The sequence below is a fragment of the Planococcus citri genome, chromosome 3 (assembly GCF_950023065.1).
Source record: "Planococcus citri chromosome 3, ihPlaCitr1.1, whole genome shotgun sequence".
Taxonomy (NCBI): domain Eukaryota; kingdom Metazoa; phylum Arthropoda; class Insecta; order Hemiptera; family Pseudococcidae; genus Planococcus; species Planococcus citri.
In genome coordinates this window covers 68,100,557-68,120,845 of record NC_088679.1, presented here as the reverse complement: position 1 = coordinate 68,120,845, position 20,289 = coordinate 68,100,557, and the positions used below count along the sequence as shown (strand labels likewise).

General features: G+C 37.8%; 1 protein-coding gene across 2 annotated transcripts in view; it reads left to right on the top strand.

Moving 5' to 3' along the window:
- LOC135838465 (uncharacterized) overlaps nt 1-20,289 on the top strand; it is a 185,723-nt gene that overhangs the window by 154,094 nt on the left and 11,340 nt on the right. For both annotated transcript variants that reach the window (XM_065354103.1, XM_065354101.1), the window contains exons 3-6: nt 1,215-8,288; nt 12,157-12,368; nt 12,463-12,835; nt 15,686-20,224. In XM_065354103.1, coding sequence (XP_065210175.1) covers nt 1,215-8,288; nt 12,157-12,368; nt 12,463-12,835; nt 15,686-20,224 — 12,198 coding nt within the window. The remainder of the gene's footprint in view (nt 1-1,214; nt 8,289-12,156; nt 12,369-12,462; nt 12,836-15,685; nt 20,225-20,289) is intronic.

Below are 20,289 nucleotides of genomic sequence, written 5' to 3'. Positions count from 1 at the left end.
CTTCCTAACCCCATTTGATGAAATTTTGGGGAATTTCGAGTTTCAAAAATTTGCTGGAGGCTCCAGAACTGCTCAAAACGGTTTGAAACAGTTTCCAATCGATTTGGCAGGTCGAAAATAGGATACATCCCAAATTTCAGCTTTCTAGGTCAATTTGGTAAAATTTTGATTTTTTCTCTCATTTTGGCCAAAATTTGATTTTTGAAAATTCACCAAAAATCGAAAAAGACACTTTAGCACTTGAAATTTTGACAGGTGATGAATTTTTGCCTGCTCTTTCGATCTACCTTTGTACAGTTTAAAAAATTACGTGAAAGTCCTATGTTGGAACGCAAAACGTGCGATTTCGACTGACCTGATGTTCAAAGTTGATTGTGTAATGTAACTCGCATTCTTTGAAGTCTTTTTTAGAGCCAAAAATGTTGAAAAGTACAACAAAAGATCACAAACGATACATACATACAAAAGTGATCTGGTTCTGGATGGAATCAATTTTTTGCAATTTTTATTAAAATTTTGTAAAAAGAAATTGCTGCTGGTGGCATTGATTTTTTTCAAACAGAAGTTGACGATTATAGTTTCATTTTCGATCAGTAGGTACCTTATTTCGATTGTTGGCAGATTTGTTTGGGAATAGTTTTTTCGATATTATTTTGTATTTATATTTTGAAGACTTGATTAGCAAATTTCAAGTTGGAAAAAATTAAAAATTTCAACTCTATTGGTTTTTTGAAATGGGAAAAAAATTGACAAAATTTCATGTGCACCAAGTTATTTATCCAGTTCGAAGCGAATAGTCACTAGTCAGTATGAGGTTTAATGAGTATATTTTTGCACACCATTTCCACCGAACCAAGTGACATAATTATGGTGATGAAGGCTTCAAATAATCCCAATGTGTGTCGGTAAAAATTATAAAATTTTTGCTTTGTGTCATGTGTTGTAAATAACAGACTAAAAACCATCTTCGTTCACATACTTGACTGAAAAATACTTGTTCGATATTTTAGTTCTTGTTTTTCACATTTCAAAAACAAAACATTTAAAATTTATATCGCATTAATCACGCTCACACCATATTATGCATAACGATGCAAAAAAATTGTACATATTTGTATATAATAATTCACCCAACAACGGTTCATCGTGATAATTATCTTGTAACTCTGTGTACTTTCCTTCTTGTTTATCTGTCAATGTATATTTTGTATTAGATGTGAACATCGTCGTATTAGATGACTTCGATCGGCGCAAACTCACCCCATCTTTGGGCCTGTTATCGACCACAGCCAGGACGTTCATTCAAGAAGGAACGACCACCGAATACGCCACTCATATTTACGGTACAACTGTAGGCGACAAGTATGCTCATATCGTCAGTACAGGCTCGAAAATATTCTACGATAATATCCGTCCTTCTAAGGATAGATTCGATCCTATCATCACGATCCCTTCATTAGACTCCTTGTTATCCGAAGAAAACGCTGTAATTGTTCCGACCAAAGTGACCAAAATACATATCAATACTGAAAAAGTCGTTACGCCAAATAAAGAAGATAATTCGTATAAAAATTTCGATTCTTTGAAAGCGAATATACCATCGATATCGGAAAAAACGCCAGTTACTGTCAACAAGCAGTCTTCCAGCAGTGAAGAAAAAAAGAGTAATTTTATCTCGATCAAAAAAGAGATTTCTATTAAACCTGCCAAAGTTAAACTTCAAAATGATCTGCCTACTTTTACCATCAAACACGATGCTCCTGAAATCGACACCAGAGTTGAACACAGTTATAGTCGTCCTGAAATCGAAGACAATAATATCAGGTCAGCGAAAAACGTGGTTCTCAGGCCAGTTGCCAAGACTCCTGAATTAACCACCACTACGTATTTCGGGTTCGCCGATTTTACCTCAACTGCTGGCAACACTGTGATTATCTTCACACCAAAAACTAAAAAGCCGAGTTATGAAGGATCAGTGACCTCTATTCAGGGAGAACCTACAATCAGTGGTGTGCCTTTGAGCACTGCTGTGTTTTCATTGCCTTCAAGCACACCCAGTACCACTGAAAGTGCTGAAGAAGTCACCGAATCAAGTAAAGAATTTGAAACCACGACGCTAAAAGAGTCAAAAAGTGAACAGGAATCGGTAGAAATTGAAACTACTCCTGAGATTCCTGAAGTTACCACTGAACCTTTTGAACCAACTACTGAAAATATTATCTCTTCTACCAATGTGGATGATCTAGTCAAGAATAATAAGGATGTGCCATTTATAGAGAATAGTAATAATTTAGAGTCTTCATTTTCACAAGATATTAGTCCTTCCTCAGCAAGTGATGTGTATAAAACACTAACTTATGTGACTACATTTTACCTATCTTCTCAGAATGGTCAGACTGGTACTTCAATCAGATCTGATACTGTGGTGTTATCTCAGTCAACTGAAGAGGTAACCACTGAAGGTACGACTCAGGCTGTTACCACAGAATTTGAAGAGGATACTACGATAACTGAGAAATTTGAGGAAGATGTTACTACTATTGAACCTACTACTGATAAAGTTGCCATAAAATCAGAAGAATCAACGACTAAGAGAAGTAAACCCAAAACAGAAGATGTAATAACAACTACTGGAAAACCCAAAGAAGCTGTTGAAGATCAAACTGATAAACCAGAAACTGAATCACCTATCAGAGATCAAACTGATAAACCCAAAGAAACTACTGAACCACCAACTACAAAATCAGAAGAATTCAGAGATGAAGTAATCTCCACAACTCCTGATCCTGAGAATGTTGAAGTTGAACTGGTTTTCAAAACATTGTACACCACTTACACCTACCTCACAACCTTCTTTGAAAGAAGCACCACCAAAGTGGTTAGTAGTGAAGCAGTTGTAACCAATGTCCTGTCATCAACATTGGATAATGCTTTTCTGCAGCTGGCTTCTGATCCAGCTGTTGCTAGTTTGTTCTCAAATACTCAGAACTTTGGAAGAGGAGGTAAAGTATTACCTACTAGTGTCCAGACTAACAAACCTACAGCATCAATTAGTAGAGTTTATAATGAAATAGCTGCTTCATCTAATCCAGACATAGATAATGAAATTACCAAACCTACTCCGACACTAGAATCACACCTTGTGCAATCTAATGTGAAAACCAAATTAACTACCTTCAAGTCCTTCGCTGCTGTAGGCAATGATGATAAAACTGTGGTTGCAAATGGTTCAAATGTTCACAGCAATTTGGTGACTCCCAGTTCATCAGAGATCTCTAAACCAGCTGTTGAAAAGTCATCTCATTCTAGAGAAAAGCTACCATTTAAATCAGTCATACTGAAACATAGTCCAGTTAATTCATATAAAACAACAATCAAACGAATAAGACCCACAAGTATCGAGTCATCAAATGTTCAAGAGACAACCAATCAAGTAAAAAATGATTCCAAAAAAGAACAAGAGTCCATTGTTTCTAATGAGATTCCATCTAATTCAGTGATTGTCTCTGCTCCGTTGACCAATGATGTGAGTAGTTTGGTGAGTACCAAGAAGAGCACTGAACAGACTCCAAGGAAGGTGTATTTAGAAAATGATAATGACGATGATCAACTCAGCTTGGAGAGTAATACTGAGGAAACTCATCCCAATCCTTCATTGATATCATTGCAAACCAGCTATACAACCTTTACCTACTTTACTACCCTATACAAAGGCACTACCAGTGAAGTAGTTAGTAGGTTGCAAACTGTGACCAATGTGAATACTGAATTAATCAAACCATCTTCTACTGAGCCAGTTCAAGTTGAAGAAGCTACAGCTCCAGTAACATACTACACAACGTATACTTACTGGACAACATTCTATAATGATGGCAAAACAATGATTCAAAGCAGACAAGAGACAGTATCTAATGTAGCCGAACCAACTTCCACTTCAACTCAAGAGCTAAAGACTGAAATCACTCCTGCACCTACTACTACTACTTCTCCTACCTCTACAAAAGAGCCATTCACCGAACCTGTAACTTATTATACCACATTTACCTATTTCACCACTTCTTACATAGGTAATTCTTCAGTGGTTAATAGTCATTTGGAAACTGTCACTAATGTAGTTGATGCTACCAAAGCTTCAGAGTTATTGGATGAGAAAACCTTTGAATCAACTGATCGTCCAATATTCCAACCAACTGGTTTGATCTCATCTGCTTTGCAGACTTCAATCAACGATAATGCCACTACTGTATTCTCTACTAATACTTATGGCACTTATGTTGATGGAATATATTCCCAATATTTGGAGAGTACTTCATCTATTGTTACTTCTCCATTGAGTGAACTTCCATTATCAACTGCAGAAGTCAAACCTACTGGTTTAGTTTCAGTAAATGAGGGTAAGATTATTGATGCTTTCAATCTTACCACAACTCTATTCACCACCAAAGTCATCGGTACTTATATTCAACAGCTTTATGCTCAATTAATTGAAAGCACTTCTTCGATAAATGTCAATACTGAAAAACTCAGCAACTTGGTGAACCCTTCAACAGTTGTGCTGAATGATAGAATCTACCAAACTGGAGTTCTTCAGTTGACTTCAGGATCTGTGATCAAAGATAGAACCACGACTTACTATGAAACAAAAGTCATCGGTAGTGTTATCAATGACCAATACTCTTCTGTAACTGAAACTTCGAGTAGTGTCTATGTAGAAATCCAACCTACTAAAACGGCTGAAATTACTGCCACTGCTACAGCTGATCTATCAGCAGCACCTCCATCAACATTATCATCCACATCTCCATCACCTGCAGTAATTGAAAGCTCATTGAATGATAACTCCAATGAAAATGAGAGTACTGAAGACAAAGATAGTAAAACTCGTAGAAAACCAACTTCTCCTTTCCGGCCATTTTCTTTTCCACGTTCCAGACCAACGTTTTTACCAAAGAAGAAAACTTCCGAGCCTTTAAGTGCTGCCACCATTACTAGAGGTATTACACCTACAATTGTTGCAACCCCTGCTGCTAAACCTACTGAATCAAGAGTGTTCGGATCTGCTAACAGAAACAGATTCGCTAGCAGTAGGAAGTCTTCAGCAGCCAACACACCAAGCTCTGAAATCCGTGCAGCATCTGCTAGTTCTAGAAGATTCTCAAAAGGTAAATCTGCCGGATCTACCAGTTTTGCACCCACTGCCTCATCTTCATTTGGCAGATCATCTAGTACCAAGAGCTTCTCTTCCTCTTCAGCATTACCCAACTACAAACGTGGCAGTTATCGACCAACTAGTGCTTCCAGCAGAAGCGTTGATTACCTGAGTTCTGCTCCTGGAGGCTCCAGGTTCAGAATAAGACCTACAGCTAGTGGTAGAATCGCTAGTTTCTCTCCATCAACTACTCCTAAGCTAGAGGAAATTGAAAGTAGCGAATCTGGTTTCACCGAACAAGCTTTATCATCTTCTGATGAAGAAGTAATCCAAGCTTTCCCTCCCACAACTACCGAATCATCTCGCAAGCAGAATCCTTTGCTGAGGTTCAGGAAACCAGCATCTCCTGCTGCTCCCAGAACTACAACACAGAGATCTACTACAGCGCGTAAAAGTACAGCTAGAAACGAGAAAAAAACCACCACTACCAAAGCACCACCTTCAACTAAGCCACCTCGTACGTACACTCATCGTCCACGACCCAAACCTGATAATGGCTTGTTCCCATCCAGATCTCCATTCAAAAAACCTGAACTGCAGACTGAAAGTGTTGAAGAAACGAATGAACAACAAGAAGTAAAACAGGAGCAAACAGACAGCATTGAAGAGATCACTGAAAACTTGGATGCTGTAAATGCCAACTCAATTACTGAAAGATCAACTACTACTAGAAGAGTTCCTACTGTATCTATCAGACCTTCTCCAAATCGACGAGGACGTATTAAGCGTCAGGCTGAGTATGGCTATAAATATGAAAACATCAGAGGTCAAAGCAGTAGGTATCGCAGACCTACCCAAAATGCTTTCCCTGATTATCTCTACTACGATGATGCTGAATATACCACTGAGGATTACGCTGTCCGAAGTGTGAGTAACAGGAATAATTTCAAATCGAGGAATACCCAGCAAATCCAACAGCAACAACAACCCTACCAGCAATATCAGCAATCTTACCAGCAGCCATTCCAGTACCAGCAGACATACCAAAGTACTACTCCAGCTCAAGTCTACCAATCTCCTAAAATTCGAGCTTCCACTACTGTATCTAGTAATTCCAGAGCTCAATTTACATTGAGGGAAAAAACCCAGGTTACTACTGCTGCCCCTCAAAGAACCAATCGTCGTACTACAGCAGCTCCTAATCATCGTAAGCTTTCTGAGAGTACTACGAAGAGATCTTCTCGACTACGCAGTTATACCACTACCACTGAGACACCTTCGTATAGAAATAACCGAAAGCAGACGACAAACAGAAGAACTCCTACTAGATCTCGATATAAAGACAACGATTACAATGCCAATACATATTCTCCCGTTTTCGATGGCACTATCACCGTCACCCATAAAATTCCTACCGAAGTGACCATTCCTGTATTCAATGGTAAAAGCACCGAGTACAAAAATGTGGTAACAGCCAAAGCGAGTCTGCAAACGCTGGCTCCTCATCAATACACTACGATCATTGGTAAAAACGGAGCTTCGACTTTGCAGCTGTTGAACGAGGTAACTGAAACGCTTCTGAATGGGGCAACCGAAGTAACACGTTTTATAATCCACGAATCGCCCACGACTAGTATTACCTTTACTCCGACGTTGATTCGTAATAGGAAAACCTCGTTCTCGCACATTGTACCGAGTACGGTTTACGAAATAAAACCGGAAATCAGTACGATACCGCCTCAATTAAATGCGAATGCTCCTCTAGCTAATCTTTTGTTATCGCAATTGTTGCTGGGTAATCTGGGCATACAACCTACAATTAATCCGCTATTAGGTCTTAATCAAGCGACCGCTGCGCCCGTTACCGAATATAAAACTAAAACCACCAGCTATGTTACCACAATCACGCATTCCACCTCGACCATTATACCGGTAACGTTCCGAGGCAAAGAGATCAAGACGACGGTGATTGACAGCTCGACCCAAGTGATCACAGCGACTGAATTCATCACCGAGACGGTGGTAATTAGTCCTACCGCTAGCGCTGCTCCAGTCAATCAATTTAATACCCTGTTGTTGCCAGCTTTACTCCAGGCTCAGCTTTTGAATCAACCTCAACCTACCTCAACGACCAGTTCGCCCATTGATGAAAACGTCGACAACTTGCAAAACATCCAGGATTCCCCTTCGCCTTCGAAAGTAGTCAAAAACGAAGACGAAGATGTCTACAGAAAGAAGCAAAAAGGTAAATTCGATTCCCAAGTCGAACCTGCCGCCGAAACGAGCGTCGTTACTTTGTATCTAACTGGACGCAGACCTGGTGAATTTAGCACCGTCTTTTCAACGGTTACGTTAGATGATAAATCGGCAACGTTACGGAAACGTAACGCGGATCCGGATGTGTCATACGATATCAGTCCATCCGTGCTTCCAACTCTGACTTCGACTTTCGATTACGATGACGATTTCGACGAGATTGTTAAATCCGGAATGAATGAAATATCACCTTCTGAAACCAACCACGAGACTCAAAGCTTAGAAAGTATCGTGGGGAATTACGGGCAAAGAATACTTCACGAAAAAACGCAAACACCGTTAAAAGACAACCAATCGAAAAAGAATCATTTTTTATTGAAAACTTCCACTGAAAGCGCTCCGTTTCGGTGGAATTCTAATTTAAAAAGGAGCTTAGATCGTAAAAGCGATCTAATCGATTCGCATGACAACGACGATGGTATCAAAGTTGGCAGAAGATTACTCTCGATCGATGATTCGAATGATGAAAACGAGCTTGGTGAAACCGAATCTGAGGAGTGGTCTCAAGGTACGAATTTTGGCAGAAAATTACTCTCTATTGATGAATCAAACGATGATGAAAATGAACTTCACGAGACCGAGTTTGATGAATTTACTCGTGGTATAAATTTTGGCAGAAAATTATTCTCAATCGATGATGATTCGAATGATATTACACATACTGACGAAAACGAGCTCTCTAAGGATGATTCTGAGTGGTCGTATGGTATCAATTTTGGTAGGAAATTACTTGCCATCGATGAATCCGATGATGTGGTCAAAGATGAACTAGACTCTGTCAATGTAACGTTGCAATTTAGCCGCGATAATGAGTCGGTCCCAGGTAAAGTACGATTTGATGGTTATTACCCTTCTTCTATTCTCTTTCTCTTTCTTACTAACGGATATGGGTGTTTTTGAGCTTTGAAAATACACATTTTACATGTTGCCTTTTGTTTTCAAAGTGTTTGAATGTTTGTTTTTTTTTTTTTCAAATCCAGCGAAATGCCTATTTTGGTGTTATATTTTAGGTGTAAATGCAGCCTTAATTGTTCGAATGTGTGTAGGTTTGCTTATCACGACATTTGAAGGAGGAAAATTCAAGTTCTTCAAGTGGTAAAAAATCGACCAATTTCGGATGATGAAGTATTTCGAAATTTTATAAAAACATATTTTCTTCTAATTAAGTAGAATAAAACAGATTTTTGTTCATCTTTAAACTCAAAAAATTTCTCTAATTTTTAATTATTTTTTTTTTCGTTTGTAGTTTGGGAAAAATCCAAGTACACGATTTGAAAAGTTAAATGCTCTAAATCATTACAAATTTTTAAACAATTTTTTCAGTAATTTCTAGAAAAATCAAATTGCAAAAAATTTCTAATTTTCAAACAAAGTTGAAAATCGTGTTTAGAAACTTCCAAATTTTGAATTTCCTACATTTTTTCAATTTTCTTAATTCGTGAAAAAAAATTAAAGTTTGAGAAATTTTTCGATGAATTTTTTGTAAATGTGGATTTTGAAATTTGATGAAGTATAGCTAATTTTCAGAAGAATGTGATGACAATTTGAGTCCTTGAATTCATCGTGCAACCCTCCCCTCCCCCCTCGGTTACAATTAAACCATTCCGCATTCATCAAAGTGCTGCAGAAAATTGGAAAAGGTCCCTGTTTGGTTCAACAATCCCAAGTTTTTTCATTGAAAATTCGTTGAAAATTCATTTTTTTCTCGAGTTTATCGAGCAAGATGAGAAAAAACGGATTTTTTCGCCAAAGAAATGATTAGTGAAAGTTGAAGAAAAGAGAGAGTAAAAAACGGTTTTAAATTTTCAAAACTGTATTTGGAAAAGACAGAGAGGGAGTGAGGGGATAAAATTTGTGAAACTCGTCAGCTCAATCAAGGTCCTGCAGATGTTTTTGAAAAGCCTTATCAAAGTACCAGCATTTTGATCTTGGAGATTTTACTGAACATCTTGTAAAAGCTCAAAATAAAAAATTAAGAATTAATTCAGAATTTAAAAAAAAAACAATCTCAATTTTTTAAAAATTTTTCCACGTTATTACCTCAGTTCTTTAAAGTTTTCAGAAAGGTCTTAAAAAAGTCCTATAAAAGTGCTAAATTTTCTGAATTTTGATATGTAGATTTTTCTGAGCACCCTGTAAGCGCTCAAAATATCAAAATTTCCAATCAGTTCAGAATTTGAAAAGTGAGGATTTTTCTGAATTATTTTTGTTGATTTCTTTTTACCTTAATCTCCATCCTGGAGAAATTCCTGAGATGGTCTCAAAAAATTGTTTTAACAGTTTTGCATTCTGGTTTGTAAATTTTGCTGAACACCCTGTGAAAGCTCGAAGTATCAAAATTGCAAAATATTTCAGATTTTGAACATTAATATACGAATATGAAAACGCTTATAACGTCTTGTAAAAATTCGGAAAACACTCTGAGAAAAGTGCGTTTCTTTAAAATGCTCAAAATGTCTAAATTACGAATCATTTTAGAATTTGAGGGAGAAAATAAAAATGAAAATGTAAATCGGTATTTGTATTCTCAGTTTTTCAGATTTACTCTCCACTTTTAACCTCGATTCTTTAGAAATCTTCATTCGAAAAAGTCTATCGAAAGTCATGAATGTTCAATTGGAAATGTTACTGAACACCCTGTAAAAGTTCAAAATGTTGAAATGACTCAGTAATTCTTTCAGAATTCCAAAGCATGAATGTCTAATTTTGCAGAAATTCTTGATAAAGTCATTTTATAAGGTCTTTCATTTTGATTTTTTAAAATGACGTGTTCATTTAAAATTTAAACATTAAAAAAAAATATTTTCCTTTTTAATGTGATTTCTTTACTTTTAATATTTTTTGAAAATTTTCTGGACACCTTTTAAGGGCTCAAAATGTCAAAGTTCACAATTTAAAAAAAAAATACCCGAAAAAATGGCAATATTATAAATATTTTTTATTAGCAATTCTTTACATTTAAAGGATTTGGAGATATCGAAAAGATTGATTTGTTAAAATGGTCTTTAAATTGGCATTTTCCACAAAATTTTGTTTTGGTTATTTCTAAAATCAAATTTTTTGAATTGTAATGTTGAGTTCCTGAGGAAAATTAGACTGGTTAAATATAAATAAATACTCCTGGCGCAGAACCCGCCTTCCTCAAAACTTCAAATTTGACTCTGTCAGAGCCACCTTTGAATGGTATCCGGACAATTTACCTTGCGCAATTTACCCCGCGCAATTTACCTCGCGCAATTTACCCTGCGCAATTTACCTCCAGAGACAATTTACCTCCAGAGACAATTTACCTCAAGAGACAATTTACCTCCAGAGACAATTTATCTCGCGCGAAAATTTACCTCGTAAGATGATTGATCTTGTGAGAAAATTGATCTTGTGAGAAAATTTACCTTATGAGAAAATTTACCGCGTAAGGAAACACCATTTGAAACATGCACTATTTTATTATCAAAGTTTTCATTCATAATGACATGAAATAATTCTCAAAGCACGGTTCAAACTCTCAGTGATAAGATATTCACGCTAATGTATCTATTTAGATTTGCAGCTGCCTTAAAAAAGGAGCAGTGTATAACCGAGGCTCAGTATGAGCAAACGATTGCCAATGAACCTCCTCAGAAAAAAAAAGAAAGTTTACAGAGATGCCACCCAGAAGCTGAAAAATGTGTGGTTTCGAAATTTTCAGAAACAAAAGATGAAGATCTTATGGAGTACCTATGAGGAGTTGCCCATAATATTACATATTGAGTACTATGCTTTCTTCTCCCCTTATGACAATGGTAATCGATCACCTGTGCAATTTTAATACTTACTTCATTTTTAAATATAAATTTACCATTTTGTGTTCCTGAATTTGTCGTGATGGTTCTTACATGTTAAATGTTGCAAATAGGTAAATTTTCTCACAAGTTAAATATTCACACAAGGTAAATTTTCTCACGAGATCAATCATCTTACGAGGTAAATTTTCGCGCGAGGTAAATTTTCGCAAGAGATAAATTTTCTTAAGAGATAAATTGCGCAGGGTAAATTGCGCGGGGTAAATTGCGCGGGGTAAATTGCGCAAGGTAAATTGTCCCCAAATCCCTTTGAATGACTTGGGGAACTGAGATTGTAAGAATTGCTCGAATTATTCACCACTTCACTTCACAGAAACTTTTTGCTTGAGGCTTATAAATTTTGAAAGCATTTTCGGAATTTCCATTTATTCCATTTCAGAGCTGACAAACCTATTTACATCAGTAAGGCTGGGAAATACCTTCGCGAGCACGATTTGCACTGTTTTGACATTCGAACGCAATAGGCAACCTGCTTTTCTTGATTTTTGGCGTAAATATGCTCAAAAAGATCCATTTCTTGGGTTTTCTGAACGGGCGATCGATTTTCCAACATTAAATACCTACCTACACTCTACAGTGTAATCTACCACACAAATTGCGATAGCTTTTTAACCACGACACCATTTTTTCGTTGACATTATTCATGTTGTAAATACGATACCTACCTATCGAGATTATATAGTTACGGTAAATACCCATCAAAATGTTGTATATAAATTTAATGTTGGAAATAGACGACAATATTCTTCTCTTTCTGTCTTCTTATTTACTGAAAATTTCTACATTCTTCGTGATTGGTGAATGACGAGACGACGATGTATACTAATGACGATTATTTTATGTACCTAGTTGAAGACGAAGGCCGTGGAAGGTATAACTTGGCTACAAAAGTGATGAGTAACGGTGTCGAGGTGATAGTGGCTTTGGACAAGAGTACGCTGCCAGGATCTCCTCAGCTGTTGAGAGTTCTACCTACTTCGAATATTCGTCCGATTACGTTAACTCCTAGCACGCTTACAGATCACATGATCATGATGTTACCACATGGACTACAACAACAAGTACGTATCAATTTGGCTAAAATTAATACTCGATTTAATGTTTCGTTGTTGGTTCGTTTCATTAATCGAATATGATTGGTTTTTTTTTTTGCAGCAGGATACTCCGAACCCTTTGGTCACCAAAACATACGTCACCACGTACACGTACCTGACGACCTTTCTGCAGGAAGGCCAGACCACCATGTCGAGTAATGAAAAAGTCGTCTCGAATGTGCTCACTGAGAACGCCAACGTAGTCATGAGTACGTCTCCGAATGCCGACGCTCATGTTACTCTATCCTCTAGTCCTATTTTGGCGACCAAAGTTTTACAAACTACGTATAAAATGGAGAGCACCGTAACCAACGATAATGTACCTCATGTAGTCACTTCGCAACAAACTGTTTCCAACACGATTACTGCGCCAGGAGGAGAATACGTTAGTCAGCTGCAGCCTTCGGAGCCGAATTTTATCGAGTCGAATTCGAGTAAGATTTTTTTTTTATGTACTTTGGTTTTAATGGAAGGTGGATTTTTGGGGTAGAGTGTTCTCTTGAACTGGTTCGGAAGCAAAATTTCTGCTTTATGAGATGATTTTTTTTCAACCACATCTTCCGGGAGAAGTTCAATGGATTTTGGAACGAACGAGTTTGAGTCTTTGCTTACTTTGGGAATTGAAGGTGGAAGGTGCTCAATCTGATAAGATCCTTTAGTGCCCTCCCAGCTTTCAAATTTGAAAAAAAAAATACGAAAAATGAAGAATTGGATGTCAAACGTTGACTCCTGCTGGTAAGAAAGGGATGGGTCAATTGAGGCTGAGGCAGTGTGTCTGAAAAATTCAATCGATTTTAGAACTCGACGTCCAAAAATTGGTAGTAAGTGCAATTTTTCGTGTTTATTCTTCAAAACTTGGAAGTTGGGGGAAGGGGGAAGGGGGAAGGTGGTATCTGAAAAAGAAATGAGGTAGGAGGTGGCTGAGGGGTCGTATCCAATAAAATTATGGAAAATTTGAGCTTTTAGCATCCTCAAAAACTTTGTAAAGGACATGCCACGACAAAATTACACTTTGAGCTTTTCTAATTTTAATTCGGATTTTCATTCTGATTTTAAATCTTTGATTTTTCTCTTCAAAAACCGCGAAACAGATTTGCTCAGTCTCGAGGTATGACTCGTCAAATTTTTTGAGTTTTACAAAAAAAAAAAAAAACATCATTGTATGAAAATAACAATGCCCTAAAACAAATCTGAGCTGAATCAGAGAGCTTGTAGGTCATTTTTGGTTCGAGTAGGTCAAGTTGGTGATTTGTATGGAATTTTTATTATCTAAAAATTTGTCAATTTTTGTCTCTCAAATTTCCTAAGACGTTCAAAAAAAATATTTGATGTCACCAAGTACATACAGCGTTTCATTATCTTTTTTTCGACAACTTCGACAGCTCACAAGAAAGAATTTCCACATTACGGAAAAATTGGGAATAAACGTTGAAAGGTGGTTACTGAGATGTGGGAGGGGAGGGGGTCGATTTTGGAAATCTTCGTTTACAATTGAAGAGCTCTATTTCAAAGTGGGTTAAGTCATTTTTTTCGCCAAAAAATTCGTTAACAATTTTTGATGCTGGAATTTGTTCTGTTTCCAAAGGTCGGTGCACCTTTCCTTCCTTTGGACATAGAACAATTGCTTGTAAAAAAATTTACTTTTAAAAATCGATCACTTAACCTACTTTTGAAGTAAAAATCTCCATAAAACGTGCTTTTTTTAAAAATGACTTAACCCACTTTGGAATAGAGCTCTTCAATTTAAGATCTATTTTAAAAAAATTGATAAAAAAATTAAATTCTCCAGAATTGACAAAATTTTTAATGTTTATAAAATTTTAAAAAAGTTTTTACGTTGAATGAATACAAAAATTCTGAAAATTTTGTTCAAAATTTCATTTTGGGATTTGAAGTTGAAAATAAAGACTCTGGCATGGCATTGTATTTCAATATAGATTCAAGAATTTGAACAAAATGTAAAAAAAATTGGAAATTCTGATTTCTGAATTTTCATTTGTCATTTGAAATCAATTTTCAGTTAAGTAACTAGAAAATTTTTCAGCTTTTCATAATTGCAGGGCTGATGCGATAAATAAATTAGGTAGTTTTATTTTACCTCGTTTCATTCAAAATGTCATAATGTATAAACTTTTTCAATCAAATTTAAAAAAATAAGTAATGAATGTTGAGACGTTGTATTTTTTCTTTATTCGGATTAAAAAATTGAAGACATTTTTAGGAAATGAAATTTTTAAGAGAATTCAAACTTGACTTTTAGTTTACGTCTGAATTGTTAAATTTTGCTATAAATCCTCAATCGATTTTCGGAAATCAAATTTCGTCATTTCAAACCAATCTGAAGTTACAAATTTTTCCAAAATTTTATAATTTTTCCTGAAAGTGAAGGAATTGGTGCAGAAAGTCAGTGTGTTCCTCACACTTTCGAGTCACTTGACGCAATAATTCACCTCTTTCAACCAAACTATTGGAATGGTTTTAGTGTCATTTTAACGTCCCTTCCACTCCCCTCTCCTCCCCTCCCAAGAAAAATCGGAGAGATGAGGTTATTTTCATGAGAGAAAAAATAGGTAGTTTGATGGCTTTTTATTCAAAAAAAAAAAAAACGAGCCAGGCACTTTGATTTTGCTCAATTTGAACCTCTGCAAGATACGGGGGAGGGGGGAAGATCGCAATTCTGATTTTTTTAGGAAGCTGTCGAGCACTAAAGGGTTGTATCTCAAGACTGGATCAATTTAAAGAAAATTTGTTTGCAGATTTTTAAAGAGAATGGATGAAAAATTCAAAATATGTAAAAGCTCGAAATTGAACTTTCAAGGCAAAAACTTGAGTTTTAATCATAGTTACAAAAATTGAAAACTATTGTCTGAAAATTTGTTATCCTATTTTTAACCAACCAATTTTCAAAATGGGACTCAACACCCCTGAGGGGCACAAAATAAACTCTGAACTTTGAACAAAACTTTTAAAAAAATTCAAAAATGAAGCGAATTATTGATTGTTATTCTTATTTGAAAGTGCTGAGTTCAAAAATTGGTTTATTTTTTCAAATCTGATTTCTATGTTCCTCCCCCCCCCCCTCTTCCAATCATAGGTGCCATTGAACATGATGAAAGTTTCGTTAGGTTTTCGAGAGTACTGAATTCAAATATAGGTTTTTTGCATGCAACCCTCTCAATGCTCTTCAGCCATTTCTCTCCTGCAAAAATTTCTGAGGATATTGAGTGATATGTTGATTTTTCGAAGTAGACTTTAACGAGGATATTTTTTCTTTCTTATTTCAGTTCCAACCAAAGACGCACCTAACGAAGACTACTCAGTCAAACCGACGGAAAAATTAAGCACAGGCCTGCCAGTGAAAAACGATAAGAACACGATCGAAGTAAAACCAACATCTTTGCAAGCTGTCGACGTCACAAAAACCTATCTCGTTACCTACACCTACTACAGAACGCTGCTGGAAAACGGTACAACTGTGGTAAAATCAAACATAGCCACTTCTTCAGACGTGGTCACGGAAAAGAGCTACATACGTCTGAGCAAAACCAAACAACCATCCATCAAGAACACGCCAAGCTCGATCGTAGCTACCGAAACCGATAAACCAATCATGATCTTCGCTACGAAAACATATCTGACAACGTTTACATTTTTTACAACTCTGCTGCAGGAGAAAGGCGACAAAGCGCCTCAAACTGTGATCAGATCTCATACCAAAGTTAAGCAAAACTTAGTTACCGAAACCTTAAACACTACTTTACTAAATCCGGAATATTTATCTAATTTGAAACACTCGCTGAGTAAAGATTCGCTGCCTATCACCGCCACAGCTACGTTGACTGATGGTCAAAGACTCGAGATAACTGCAGTCAACGATAACGTGCAATCGAACACTATCGATAGAATATCATCTTCGATCGAGGAAACTCAAGATTATTACAATCAAGTCGATAATCAACCAGTCAAGCACGAAGAACCTCCTCCTGTTAAACCAATCACAATTGGTTCGAAAACGAAAGAAGGGGCTAATTTTTCCACTACTGTATTACGGTCGACAACTGTGATGAAAAATGGCGCAACTTTGTATCCTGGTTCGCAGGTTATCAAGTTCACTGATACTGGAGGCAACGTGTCGATTATTCCTGTATCGGATCCAGTCAGCAAACACCCGGCTGGAAACCCACATAAACCAGATAGCAATAAGATCCAGATGAACAACTTGCTGAATTTTGGAAATTTGGGTATCAATAGCTTGAGTGCTCTGAAACCTGTGATCAACGCTATGGCTGGATTATGGCAGAATAATATCAAATCTAATGTCAAGGATAAGAATCACGAAACTCATCATAAATTAGAACGACCTTACCTAGATAAAAATCCTTTGGCTGAACTCAGCACTAATTTGAAACCTCCTAACAGAACACCTATCTATATCCCAGTAGGTTCGGTTAACGATAACGAAGAAGCTGAGAGCGAAGATCTACCAGAACAGTATCCAGATGTGAACCAGAGAAATAACCATAATCATATCGCTTTGAATAAACCAGCTGTTGAGAAGCCTTTGGTATCTGGAGGCATTTCAATCAGCCCTGGACAAGTGATTACTGCAAATACCGATGTAATTGTTGGCACTCCTGCTGTACTGGGTCCCAGACCACCTGCTGTGAAGACCTCAAACGATAAGAGCGATGTACCAATTGGAATGAAACCACCTCCTTTATCGCTACCTCATTATTCTGGCGAAGAAGTCGATAAGTCACCGCAGCCTCAGTTTGGCGAATTCCTCAAAATACCTCCGAAGCCCTTATCACCTGCTTTTTTGAATAGCGGATTCCATAACGGGTTCCCTAAGCCACCAGTTAAGAATCACTACAAGAATACTGATCAGAAGATACCACTACCTTCGGAAATCAAATACTCGCAGTTGCCATTGAACAGTCCTTTGCATAAGGATACGTTAAAAGAACAGAATTCTTTTCCTGGAGTCAAACTATCGCATCCTGTGCTTATTGAGCACTCTTCGCTGAATCCGTTACTAGTCAATGTACGTCCATCTCAGGTAGCCCAGGTGGTTATACCTCATGGTAGCCAGACAGCTCTGATTTACAGTGATGAACCATCCACGTACAGTACAAAAGGTGAGATTATCAACGACCCTTCGCCTTATCCTGAGGATAATGTTAATCCTGGTTTTGTTGGATTGGAAGTATTGGGACCTGCCAACACACCTCAGGAAAGTGCTTCGAAGGTATCCTCAAATACTATACATTTGGATATACCCATCAATCCATATGCTTCAGATGGAGCACTGACTGAATCTCATCATTTCATCCATCTTGGTTCAGATGGTAAACCACATCCTCCTTATAGTATCGTTAATTCTGTGCTGAAGGCTCCTCAGAATGAGACATTTGATGGTGGTTTCTTCAAAAGACCCAACAGCAAGTACAACTTTACTGTTCAGAGTAACATCGAGTTCATCAAGAAACCAAATCGTCCTACTTGGCATCAAGGGCACCCAAATCTGGTCCGGCCTCCTGGTAATGAGCATAAGCAGCAGCGACCTTTCATATTCCCTCAGACAAAACCAACGTATTCTGGGGAGCAACATAGTGGTGAGCAGCACCACCATGGTCATCATGATCAGTATAATCAACATAGTGGAGAACAGCCCCATCATCATAGTAATCAACATAGTGGTGAACAGCATCATCATCATCATAATCAACATAGTGGGGAACAACTGCACCATCATCCTGGTCAAGAACAACATAGTGGAGAACAGCACGTCCATCATCATTATCACCATCATCCTTCGCATCCTGTTCCTCATCGTCCTTCTGTTCACGAGCATCAAAATGAGAACAATAATTTGATCATTACCGATAGTGATATTGAAAATGATCATGATGAAAATCCAGCCTCTGAAGAAGACGAACTAACCCAAGAGACTAAATTGAAACCAAATAATCAACATTCCAACGAGGTTTCACCTTCAGCCACCATTACAGTTACTGCAGGAGGAGCAGATACTCATAATGGCATCAAACATTCTGGCGAAGACGTATCTCATGACTACGAGATCAATCAAAATTGGGAAATCATGAAAGAAAAGCCTCAAGATGGTAAAACCAAACCAACTCAGCAACCAATCAAACCTCTCGGTGGAGACAACTCGACCACAAGAGACAATCCCAACATCAAGTACACCGAGTGGACAACCATGAACTTCCCCACATTCTCCAGCGACGTGAATGTTACCAGCCATCCTCAGTTGGATACAAACTCGATAGCTAATCAAGAAAAAGAGGGCGTTTCAGGATCCAAAAGTACCTCCAGCAACCAGAAACAACAAGCATCCAATAATCGTAACAACCAAGACGATGTGGTAATCGGTCTTTCTCCACCTCCGCCTCCTACGCGTCAGCCAGCTCCTTCTGCCAAACCCACTAGACCCAGTTTGAAACCTCAAGAGCCGTCGAAAATACCTCAAAGACAACCTCAACCTGGTAAAAATAAACCTAAACCGACCAATCCGCCTTATCCGTTTGAGAAACCTACTCCAACTCCGGTTACTCCTCGACCTAAACCAATCAACAAACCTCCTCCTAACATCTTGTATGAAACAGATGCCCCTCACTTGGCTGATGAATTGCTGAAGATGAAACCTCTCAATTCAACCGGGCGGATTGAACCGGTCAAGAAATGGCCCACTACAGCTAAACCAACTGGTTTACAGCCAGTTTATGGCAATGTGGTCAAAGTAACTGATCCTGATAAGGTTAAAGATGAACCAGCTCCTAATAGGACCAACTATACAGATGTGGATAGTTCGCAATCTGATACCAAATTGATCACTGTTGATAAACCAGACCAGAATGAAGACAGGACTACCGAACTGATATCCAAATGGAATGAAAATGGGGTAATCTCCAGTTCAAAGAACGAATACGATGATCACGAGTATAAACACACTCCTACTTTTATTCCTGCTAATCGTACCAAGGGCAGCACTGTACCAAACACCATCTTTGGTAACCTGTACACTCGTCTTTCACCAGCCAATATCGTCATCATACCTACCCACACTACTACTCAGCATTACACCGCTATTAGTATGGTCATCGATCAAGAACCAATTGACCAGAGCACTAGACCAACTCAGGAGGCGACAGCTAAACCGAATATCAAACCAACTGCAGCGTTGCCAGATGGTCAGACCAAAGAAGAGGCCAGAAATAAAGAGAATGCAGAGATCGTGAAATCTACCACGCCAATACCTACCTCTTACATCACTAGCACCACAACTTACACTACAACAGAGACTGTAAATGGCCGTCCATCGAATCGAACCATTGTTCTGACTGTAACAGATGTCTCCACTTTCATCAATACAACCACAAAGACTGAAACCGTGGTACAGCCTACCAGAACCATCACTACCACGGTGCCTGTGATCATTCCGAAAGAATCTACGGTGACGGTAACGCCGACGGAGTATCCGGCCATCAGAACTAGTGGTAATGTCGACGATAACGAGTCCATCTTCGTCGTGATGACTGATAAGAAATCAGGAGGATCTATAGCTCCGGCTCCGACCGAAGCCAGACCTACCAGTTTCGAAGTTCAAGTACCCGATGAAGCGAATGAAATCAGTCCGAATGATATTCTGTATAGTGGAATCTATACCCAGCATAATGATAACGAATGTCGACCAGAATGTAAAATAGCCAAGAACGAGGTTTGCCAGAAAATCGACAATACCATGAGATGCGCGTGCAGACCTGGATTTGCTAGGATGTTTATGGATCACCCGTGTAAACGTAAGTTTAAACGTTCTTCAATTAGTACTGCAAAGGACTGATGTTTGATTTTGGTAATGATTGTG